The sequence below is a fragment of the Nicotiana tomentosiformis genome, chromosome 7 (assembly GCF_000390325.3).
Source record: "Nicotiana tomentosiformis chromosome 7, ASM39032v3, whole genome shotgun sequence".
Classification (NCBI taxonomy): Eukaryota; Viridiplantae; Streptophyta; class Magnoliopsida; order Solanales; family Solanaceae; genus Nicotiana; species Nicotiana tomentosiformis.
The window spans coordinates 34,008,256-34,020,136 of NC_090818.1; the positions used below are offsets into that span (position 1 = coordinate 34,008,256).

The 11,881-nt window shown below is 40.6% G+C and overlaps 1 protein-coding gene across 2 annotated transcripts; it reads left to right on the forward strand.

The window, feature by feature from the left end:
• The first annotated feature begins 448 nt into the window (after window positions 1-448).
• LOC104097062 (glucose-1-phosphate adenylyltransferase small subunit, chloroplastic/amyloplastic) lies at window positions 449-5,340 on the forward strand. 2 transcript variants are annotated; one of them, XM_018771130.3, is made up of 10 exons: window positions 449-783; window positions 1,581-1,877; window positions 2,167-2,436; window positions 2,525-2,704; window positions 3,089-3,192; window positions 3,292-3,403; window positions 4,382-4,480; window positions 4,704-4,823; window positions 5,021-5,133; window positions 5,177-5,340. In XM_018771130.3, exons 1-10 carry the CDS (start codon window positions 520-522, stop codon window positions 5,178-5,180), a joined length of 1,563 nt encoding a protein of 520 aa, XP_018626646.1. In that variant the 5' UTR covers window positions 449-519; the 3' UTR covers window positions 5,181-5,340. The 2 variants fall into 2 exon arrangements, with proteins under 2 accessions (XP_018626646.1, XP_009601865.1); XM_009603570.4 differs by having other exon boundaries at window positions 5,021-5,340.
• The last annotated feature ends 6,541 nt before the right edge of the window (window positions 5,341-11,881 follow it).

The following is an 11,881-nucleotide window of genomic DNA, read 5'->3' on the forward strand; positions in this document are numbered from 1 at the left end:
TTATACCAATTCTGGCAATTTCGGATCATTCCAGATCTCACTTGTCATTTCATTTAAGTAGCAATTATTTCTAACAAAATCTCGATTAAACAAATTATTTCTCCTTTATAATAATCACATTTTACTACGAACGGTTTATAGACGTCGGTTAACCCTTCTTTTTCTCACGCACATGTGATCATATCTAATTCTCCTTCAAATGACGTCCACTAGTTAATAATCGTCTGACCTATATTTCGGAAAATAATGATTCTAAATAGTACATACTTCCCCTTGTCAGATTTTTTCCAGCAAAAGTACAAAATCATAATTTCTATCCCTAAAATAACCCCACTTACTTGAGATGTCTGCCAATCATTTCTATGGTCCTCTCGTAAATTCTTACAAAACTAGGTCTATTTAGTTACAATTGAAACGCTTATAATCAGCACTATAAAAACAAAACCCCAGCTCCGTTTCAGTTTCAATCACACTCACTGCCACACACTCCATAGCAGAGAGAAATAGCTGAGTATATCCATGGCTTCCGTTGGAGCCTTAAAATCTTCGCCTTCTCCCCAAAATTGCATCAATGAGAAAAGAAATGATGCTACTCGTGCAATGTCTTTTCGAAACCTTTCCTTTTCGTCGTCTCATCTCTCCGGAGACAAGCTAATGTCTATGGCAACCTTACATTCTCAGCAGCGCCATTCCAGCGAGAGGAGGAGTCCACTGATCGTGTCTCCTAAGGCTGTTTCTGATTCACAGAATTCGCAGACATGTCTTGACCCTGACGCTAGCCGAGTAAGCACATAATAGACTCTCCTCGGTTCGATTTTAGTAATGATTTCGTGAATCTTTATGCATATAATATATATATACCAATCTACATAGTGTAAGCGTGTGAAAAGTAGTAAAATTTGTTAAATCTCTTCTCCAATTTATCACTAAAATGAGGTGATTATTGGATTGCGGCGGTTGGAGGAAGTAGATCGTGGAAGAGATGGAGTGAATTGCTTCAGAGTGAAGTATTTTGACTGACTTTAGTTCTAGATCCAAGATCCTCTCACCTCTTCCGCCTCTTTCTGACACATCATCACGTGTATAATTAAAAATGTGCTAGGACTATTTGATTTTGTTTAATATTACTCAAAATTATTTGCTAACCATACTTCAAAGATTCATTATGCACATGATAATCATAAGCTGATGATTTTTTTACTTGGAAAAGCTGATAAAACTAGCATTATCTTCTGGAAACTGTAATAATTGGATCTGACTATCTGAGCATGAGCAGGGCATTAAGATCCCGAATGTACCCGTCAGGCATTGTTTGTAGTGTCTATCTCACCTACTAATCCTTAAACCATGCACCTTTAAATTGCAATTACTAGCAGATTGCCATTTCAAGTTGTCAACTTTTAAAAAAAAATGTCAACTTTGTTGTATTTTCATTAAAAAATAATACTCTGAATCTTGTCATATTGTGGGTTAACAGTATTGACTTATTGTTTCCAGAAAGCCTTATTTGACAATAGCTTAACTATGATTTATGTCTTCTTAAAAGTGAAACTTGCATTGTTAATGCGATTTGTATGCAGAGTGTTTTGGGAATTATTCTTGGAGGTGGAGCTGGGACCCGACTTTATCCTCTAACTAAAAAAAGAGCAAAGCCAGCAGTTCCTCTTGGTGCAAATTATCGTCTGATTGACATTCCTGTAAGCAATTGCTTGAACAGTAACATATCCAAGATCTATGTTCTCACACAATTCAACTCTGCATCTCTGAATCGCCACCTTTCACGGGCATATGCTAGTAATATGGGGGGATACAAAAATGAGGGTTTTGTGGAAGTTCTTGCTGCTCAACAAAGTCCAGAGAACCCCAATTGGTTCCAGGTAACTCTTTGTTCCTGCTGCACACAATTCACATATCACTACTGTTATTGTTATTAATTACCGGAGACAGATCTCATCCAATTACTGTGAAGCATATATGAAGCACTTAAAGTACCTATTTTCCTGTTGGAGGAGCAGTTTAAATATGCCTTATTGGAGAAGTAATTTGGGGTCTTGTTTCGTGCATGACACCTGGAATTAAGCTGCTACAAGAATTTTACTATTGATATCAAGCTAGTTTACTTCACAAAGTGGCATAACGCCCGTGTACTTGACTACTTGTCTGTAGGGAACTGCTGATGCTGTCAGGCAGTATCTATGGTTGTTTGAGGAGCATAATGTTCTTGAATTCCTCGTACTTGCTGGAGATCATCTATATCGAATGGATTATGAAAAGTTCATTCAAGCCCACAGAGAAACAGATGCTGATATTACTGTTGCTGCACTGCCAATGGACGAAAAGCGAGCCACTGCATTTGGTCTCATGAAGATTGACGAAGAAGGACGCATTATTGAATTTGCAGAGAAACCGAAAGGAGAGCAATTGAAAGCAATGAAAGTAAGAGTATCATAGTTCTAATGCTTTTCAATACCACTCGCAAAAGAACTTACAAGCATGCGTTAACTCGTGTTGTGATGTAATTCAGGTGGATACTACCATTTTAGGTCTTGATGACGAGAGAGCTAAAGAGATGCCTTTTATCGCAAGTATGGGTATATATGTCATTAGCAAAGACGTGATGTTAAACCTACTTCGTGATAAGTTCCCTGGTGCCAATGATTTTGGTAGTGAAGTTATTCCTGGTGCAACTTCGCTTGGGATGAGAGTATGTATTTCTCTAGAAGTTACACTTTGCAATTAGTTTTACTTATAACAGATGAAACTTTTGCAGTGTACAATGCATCAAAAATTGCATCATCCTTTAGTATAGAGAACTATACCTCTAAAGCAATCTACTATTTGTGGGCCTTATTGTCTCAACGTCTTGAGTTCTCTTACAAATATGGCTGTGAACATGATCTCTCTTTACTCTTCTGCAGTCTTGTGTAGCCCTTCTCAAGTTTTCATATGTTTCTTTCTAGTCTCTTTGTTTCTTCAAAATGTAGAAACTCAAAAAGGAAAGATGAATTATGAGCTAAATTATTTTTTGAATTATCAGTATAACTTTGTTGGAGTTATTTCCAGAGGTCTTATGCATCTGTGTTCTCAGGTGCAAGCTTATTTATATGATGGATACTGGGAAGATATTGGTACCATTGAAGCTTTCTACAATGCCAATTTGGGCATTACAAAAAAGCCAGTCCCAGATTTTAGGTAATCCTCTCATCTCAATGAGATAGTTCTCTGCAGTTTTCATAGTCTGTTATCCCACTCGCTTTGATTAACCACTTTTGTCTTCAATATTTAATGAAGCTTCTATGACCGATCAGCTCCAATCTACACCCAACCTCGATATCTGCCACCTTCGAAAATGCTTGATGCCGATGTCACAGACAGTGTCATCGGTGAAGGTTGTGTGATCAAGGTAATCAATTATTGTTTCAAGGCCTTTACATTTTCTAAGTTGCATTTCTGAAGCCTGTCGGTTGCTCATTCCATCTCTAAAAGCCATGGATGCATGAACATCTCATTCTGCTCACTGTAGTTATGTTATTCTTGACAGCAAACATGTGAGACACATCTTGATGTGTTCAATGTTTTCCATGACCTCATCCATAATCCACGTTCTTTATAATTGAAATCACAGTTGCATAAAATAGAAAATGAAGTGGAGTACACTGAACTCTCTCCTCACTGAGATGTGCTTGCATTTTCTTCTCTGCTTAATTTGCCATCAAGGAAGCAGAGGGAAAATGATCGGAGATGTTAGATGTTATCGATCTTGACTTAAGCTTTTTTGCTTTTTCCTGAAAATTTGAGATTTTGAATACCTAGATGTTACTCCCTCTATTTTTATCTAATTGTCTTAGTTTTATGCAGTATGAAGGATAAGAGTGAAACTAAATTATGGTATATTTTAGAGAAAATTTGTCCAAAATATGACACCTAAAGTTAGCTTTTTGATAATATTGAGGTAGCATGAAATTAAGAAATCACTTACTAGTGGAGAATGGACAATATTTTTGTGATTGACCAAAACGGGAAAGTAAGACAATCGTTTTTGGATGGAAAAAGGTTGTAGTTTATACTATCTTGTGTCTGTGGAGAAAAAATTGAAGTCTTGTGATGAAACGGATCCATAATTATTGAAATGGACATCGCGGATGGATAGCCAACCTAGGGATAGCCAACCCAACTAGGTTATGGTTGAGTAGTAGCAGTAATTATTGTTATTTTAGGGCCTTGGGGAAGGGAGGAGGATGAAGAGAATTGCCCAGACATCTGTCGCCATCTCTGTCCTTGTCTTTTTTCATCAAACTACGCTCCAGAAAACGGAGAAAAGTGATGTACTAGTACATACTTGTCAGGCGCTGATTCTCATGGAATCCATTTTTGTGTGCAGAACTGTAAGATTCACCATTCTGTGGTTGGGCTCAGATCATGCATATCAGAGGGTGCAATTATAGAAGACTCGCTTTTGATGGGGGCAGATTACTATGAGGTAAAGCTAGGAATTTTCAGGTTACCAGAAAAGATATCTAATAGTATACATGCGAACGTGAATTTAACTATTTCAATTGTAGACTTACTGTATATATGTGATCTACCATGGAGAAATTTGCCTAAAGTCAAATAACAGAGGATAAAGAAAATACTACTCTTGTGGTTTCCTTCCTTCCTTCTTGAATTATTATGGGCTCACTTTCTGTTCTTTATTGGTCCAGACTGATGCTGACAGGAGGTTCCTGGCTGCTAAGGGTAGTGTCCCGATTGGCATTGGCAAGAACTCCCACATTAAAAGAGCCATTATTGACAAGAATGCCCGTATAGGGGACAATGTGAAGGTTAAATTCCTTGAAATTTCATGCTTCTCTGATTTTAGATTTATGTTTGAAGTCGTCATTTAAACATGCAAAATATGTACAACCATGCGTTCTCGACAGAATATGTTCAAATAGTCACTTTATCACGTGGATTTTTTTTCATGTTCTGGCTGACATATTGTGAGCTTGAGTGTTGATGTGGAATTTTCTTTCCATAGATCATTAACAGCGACAATGTTCAAGAAGCGGCTAGGGAAACAGATGGATACTTCATCAAGAGTGGGATTGTCACTGTTATCAAGGATGCATTGATTCCCAGTGGAATTATCATCTGAAGGAAGGCGTTGGAACTTGGTTGTCCTCCAAAATCTTGGCTAAACAGCCATGCGGTAGAAATCTTCTACTTTTATTTTGCTTTGCTGTAGAAATCTAGTGTACATCCTACTTTTATGTAGCTAGATACTTCTCATTACCCCTACAAGAGAAGACTAGGTACTGTAAAAATTATTCGTCTAAAATAAAAACCGGTGATTACACAGCTCTGCTTTGCTCTCGCTTTTGCTTTATTTTACTCGTGTATTGTCTCTGAATGTGTATAGTGAGACGGAAATACTAGGTCTCGCTCAATTTTTCTATAGTGTTTTTAGTAATACCTAACCTTCCCTGACGGTTTGTTTCACTGCTTACCTTTTTAATGTTAAAAAAAGTAAAACAAATAAAAGAAACCTTTTTGCTTGATTTTACTTGAGCAATTGAAGCAGGTAGATTAGAACAATGCAAAACCGAATACTACTTTTTAACACCAAGTTCCATTAAACTAAATCATGCATTAGAATAGTCATACAAGAAATAGTGCAGAACAAACATAAAATAATGCGAGAAAAACTTGCGACACCCCCTAAGAGCTTTCAACTTACAAGTTTCTGCGCATGTTCAAGACAAAACTTGCTTTATAGGAAAATAAAATAAAAATAGAACAGTGTTTCTTGGACATTCTTTTTTAGCTAGAAACATTATCAACGAGAAACAAACATCTCAAAAGGATGCAAGCCGTCAAAGGCTAGAGTGAAACCGGGTGCTTTATACTTGCTGCTGCCCTTCTTGCTTTGACCAACTGCATTATCTGTTGCTGCACCAACATTCAAGATGTTAGCTGATGTTGTATCTTTGGAATCCATCTTCTTCTTCTCCTTCTTTTCCAGTATCTTAACAGCCGGGAGAGGCAATGGCAGTTCGTCGCCGAAGTAGTCTGCACCAATAACACTTGCTGATGAATGAAACAGAGACATTCTTTACCAAGATTGGGTACCAAGAATGCAGAAATAAGGGATTTGTTTGCAAGAGTGATTTGGAATGCAATGAGAATTTGTGAGGATGGAAAAGTAATGCAAGTAGTCTAGCGTATATATAGAGGAGGGAAGTAAAATTAGAGTTAAACCAAATCCGGAGTGGAATAGGAATTGATTAAGCCAGTTTGGAATAGGAATAGGAATTGGAAAACGAGTTGCTTTATTTTGTTCCTGCATGGATTAGGATTGTTTTCTCTTCTATTGGTCCGTTTCACTTCAAAATATATGTAAGGTTAGAATTTGACTTTAATTACCAACCAATTTGATCCAGCTTTTAACCCCCCCCCCCCCCCCCCCAGAAAAAAAAAGGAACTTAACAAAAAGAAGTGCTTATCCATCTTTGTATGGGCCAAAAAATATTTTTGATATAGGCAAGCCACGTCAACACCATGATAGCCTTCATCGGTCGTCACGTGCTATCAGTGAGGTCTCAACAAATATCTGCCCCAGGTCGAAGTGGCCTGCGATGAAGGGTGCGGTCGAAGAGTCAGCAAAGTTCAAGGTCGTAAAGTTATCGTAGATCAAGGTCGAGATCGAGCATCTTAGAAAAAGTTATAACGATTGGTTTTAAGATAGGACACTAAAAGAATATTCTAGTAATATTCTCTACACATGTACTATTAGGGTTTCTAGGAACATGTTACCTATAAATAAATAGAAAGAGACACAATGATAGGGGGCATGAGCTATTCACTTGTAAGAAAACACATTGACTTTATAGAGAGAATCTGACCATATTACAAGCATACGAAAACAACCTTTTTACTAAGATTCTTGTCTGGCTTTTCCACTTGATCCAAGAATGACTCGAGTGTTCTAAGGCTCATCAATCATTCGTCATTGTCAGAAAAAATATCCACAGATCCCACCCCTTTCTAGGGGACTCACACGTTTTTATTTACTTAAATACTATTCATTGCTATTTATGACTATTTACTGCTATCTTCCATCTTTTTGGATCATTGAATACTGTTATTATTTCTCACATTCATTACCATTCAGTCAAATATACATATTATCTGTCATAAAATCGATAGCTTTATCTTTTGGATATTATTATTAGCTAAGATTGATTCTTCTATATTTAAATCTAATTGGGTGAACCAAGATCTATATTTTGGGTCAAACAGTTTGGCGCCGTCTATGGGGACTTCTTAGTAATTTTTTAGTTTTCTTTAGATTTACAGCTAACGTGAGTCACTAACCTAACAAACCCCAAGATCTTTCCCTCTCCTTGCACTTACGGAAACCTACATGGCAGAGGAGATATGACTAAAGTGACAAGTGATTTCCCTGGCAACCTCATGAACGCTATCAACGAGAGCTGTGAAACATTAGGCAATGATGTGACACCCACTGCCTCCCACAGGCACGAGAGGTCGCTCCCATTGTAGTATAACAAAACCAAATGGAAAAAGGCCTCCACGTCCATAGGAGAAGGGACGCCACCGGCCATGAAAAAGCTCCTCAAAGCGTGGTTGACTGATATGCTAGTAAGCATGCTCAATAAGCCCACTCCATGCATGACTACAGAGACCGCAAGAGCCCATATAGTGCAACGAGCAGACGAACAGGACAACCAACCAGACCCTCCAACACCAGGTATAACTCACAATGTTACTAACAATGCAGCTGATAGTGTACTCGCCGCTGTTCTAAAGAGGATGGAAGAAATGGAGAGTGAAAATAAAGCGCTCAGAGATCAAACGAAAGAACACCAAGAACGAGTCGAAAAAATACCGAGCGCCCGTAAGCTACTTCCAAAGAGAGACGCCGGTAGATTCGTAGAGTAGACGTACAACGAGGAAGCAACCCCATATGCCATACTAAAGACCTTCAAAATGCCACCGTATCTCAGGATATACGACGGAACTACTGACCCTGAAGATCACGTGACTCATTATGTCACCGTCGTGAATGGCAACGACCTCACCAAAGAATAAGTGTCCTCTATTTTGCTGAAAAAAATTGGCGAAACCCTCAGGGGAGGGGCATTAACATGGTATTCACAGCTACCAGGCCGCTCCATAGAAACCTTCGAAGAAATAGCCGATAAGTTCGTAACAGCGCATGCCGGAGCCAAGAAAGCTGAAACAAGAGTAAACGACGTATTTGCCATCAAGCAGTCCTTAGGAGAGGGATTAAGGGACTTCCTCTCCTGATTCAACATGGTAAGGATGACCCTACCAAAGGTGTCCGAGGGGATGGCAGTCGTATCTTTTCAGAACGGGTTGAGTAGAGATGGTTCAAGAGAGACCAAAAAACTGTTGAGCCGATTGATGAAATATCCTCTAACCACTTGGGATGAAATCCATAATGCTTACTGTGACAAAGTCCGAGCAGATGGTGATGACCTCAACGGACCAACTCGACGGCTCGTCTCGGTACAAGTCGAGTCCAGGAAAGAACGAAGAGATAACATAAGGAGGTATCACCATGTCTCACGACCCAACAGGGAACGACATCAGCCATACGTTAGGGCCCCCGCCCTGCCTTCTTTCCGCTAAATAGTCTATGCCCTGGAGAAAAACGGAACGAAGGTGAAGTAGCCGCCAAAGATGAGGTCCGATCCGAGCACCAAAAAATTTGACACCCTCTGTGAGTTCCACTAGGAGCGCGGACACAAGACAGGAGACTGCATCGTCCTCAGGAAAGAGGTTGTGAACATGTTGCAGCAGGGACACCTCAAAGAGCTGCTGAGCGACACGGGGTGAAACAAATTCCCTGGGGACATAAACACCAAGGCCTACCAAAACCACCGTCACCAGATCGCACCATCAATATGATCATCGGCGGAAGCGACGACGCCTCCATCAACAATGTTAAATTCAATGCCACTCATAAGCTCAAAAGATCTATCACCCATAAACGGTATGAAAGACTCGAAGAATGTATCATCTTCGACGAGTCAGATGCCGACGATTTGACATTCCCTCACAATGATGCTTTCGTCATTACTTTGCACATTTTAGATATTGATGTCAAACATATCATGGTGGACGATGGGAATGTAGCATGAATTATCCATCCCTGAGTCCTCACCCAGATGAGACTCGAGGACAAGATAGTACCGCGCTGTATCACACTAAACAGATTTAATAATGTAGTTGAATTGACATTGGGAGAAATTTCACTTCCCATCTTGGCCGGCAGCATAACGCTGGATACGACATTCCACATCATGGACCAGGCCACCACATACAATGCCATAGTAGGACAACCATGGATACATCCCATGAGAGCCGTTACCTCCAGCTTATACCAAGTAATCAAATTCTCAAAATCTTGGGGGATATTCAGCATACGGGGAGAACATCGCACGTCCCGGGAATGCTACCGCATCGCCTTAGACAACACGACAACCCAACAGCAGAAAGACAAGGAAAAAAAGGCATAGCAATCAACATGGCCGAGGTCGACACAAGAAGAGACCAGGGACGTCATCATGGATCCCGAAATGGTTGAATCTATAGACTCGACTATAGAGGACCTCGACCCCGTTCAATTAGATCCCATCGACTATAACAAAAAGTCTTACATTGGCTGCAAACTCCGAGAACCAGGTAAATTTACTCAATTCTTAGTAACTAATGCGGATTTGTTTGCCTTCAGCCGTGCAGATATGGCGGGAATACCCAAGGAGATCTCCACGCATAAACTAAACATCTATCCACTCTACCCCCGGTAAGGAAGATTAAACAAAAATTCAACCCCGCCATCAATGATGTCGTCCAGGAGGAGATGGAGAAGCTATTAGAAAATGGCTCTATTAGGGAGTCGAAATACCCCAAGTGGATCGCCAACGTAGTGATAGTCAAAAAGAAAAACAGGAAATGGCGGATGTGTGTAGACTTCACAGACTTGAACAAAGCATGCCCGAAGGATTCGTTCCCGTTACCGTATATCGATAAACTCATCGACGTAATGGCTGGGCACGAGTTGTTGAGTTTTTTTTGGACGCGTACATATGCTATTACCAGGTACTTATGGAAGAAAAGGACCAGGAGAAAACTAGGTTCATCACCCACCAAGGAACATATTGTTATAGGGTCATGGCATTTGGGTTGAAGAACGTATGAGCTACCTATCAAAGATTGTAGACAAAAATGTTCATAGATCAGCTCGTCAAGACCATAGAGGTATACTTCGACGACATGCTGGTCAAATTCATAAAGGCGGAGGACCATATCGACCATTTGAAGGAAGCTTTCGACATACTGAGGCGGTATGGAATGAAACTAAACCCATAGAAATGCAGGTTTGGCGTAGCCTCGGGGAAATTTCTTGGGCTTCTTAGTGTTACAACGGGGGATCGAAGTCAACCTAGACCAAATCAAAGTTATTGAAGGGATACCAGAGCTCCTGACTACCAAGAAGCAAGTCTAAAGGTTGACGAGTTGAATTGCCTCCCTATCGAGATTCATCTCACGGTCATCTGACAGATGTCATGAATTTTTTGGCGTACTCAAAAGGATAACGGCCTCGAGTGGACACCCTAGTACATACAAGTTCTGTGAGAACTGAAGGCGTATCTATCATCACCACCTCTGCTTTCAAAGCTCAAACCCGGAGAACATCTCCTCATTTACCTGGCTGTCTCCGAAGTGGCAGTAAGTGCAATCCTGATCCGAGAAAGTAAAGGTATGAAATATCCCATTTATTACATTAGCAAAGCACTCATCGACGCCGAGACGAGGTACCCATACCTCGAGAAACTAACCCTGGCACTCATCATAGGTTGACGAAAACTTAGACCCTATTTTCAGTGCCACCCTATCTCGGTCGTTACCACATTTCCTATGAGAGGCATTTTACATAATCCCGAATTATCGGGGATGATGGTCAAGTGGGCCATCGAGCTAAGTAAGCACAATATCACATATCAACCGCAAACAACGATTAAGTCGCAAGTGCTCGCAGGCTTCAGTGCAAAGATAATGCCTGAGGTCGAGAAGGAAGCCGTCCAAACTTCTTTCCAAACACAAGACCTCTGGGTCCTGTACATCGATGGTGCAAACAAACCCTTTCGGATTTGGACTGAGACTCGTACTCGAGGTCCCTATCGACGAAGTAATTCACCAGTCTATAAGATGCCCAGATATGACTAACAACGAGGCCGAGTATGAGGCTATAATTGAAGGATTGAGACTAGCACTCAAGTATGAGGCGAAGCGATTAAAACTCCGTTGTGATTGCCAGCTCATAGTTAACCAAGTCATAGGGACTTTCCAAATCAAAGAAACAAAGTTTGCAAAATTATCATACCGAGATCTGTAAGCTGCTGCCCATGTTCGACGAATGCCACCAGATCCCGCATGTGCCTAATGTTGAAGCGGGCGACCTTGCCAAATTGGCCACAGCCACCAAAAGCCTCACAACCGGGGATAAAAGTGTAGTCCACCTCCTCAACTCGTCGCTAGACCAAATCGAGGTAAGATCTATACGTTTAACCTGGGATTGGCACAATCATATTATCGCTTACTTGCAGGACGACACACTCCAAAACTGCAAGAAGGGAGCCAAAAAATTAAGAATGCAGGCAACCAGATACAACCTCTTCCACAATGATCTATACAAGAGGACATACGACGGCCCTTTGGAAAAATATTTAGGCCCAAACCAAACCCAGCGCGTCCTCTAAGAAGTCCATGAAGGCTATTGCGACGCTCATTCCGGCGATCGAGCGCTCATTAGGTATCTCATACGGGCAAGATACTACTGGCCCACTAT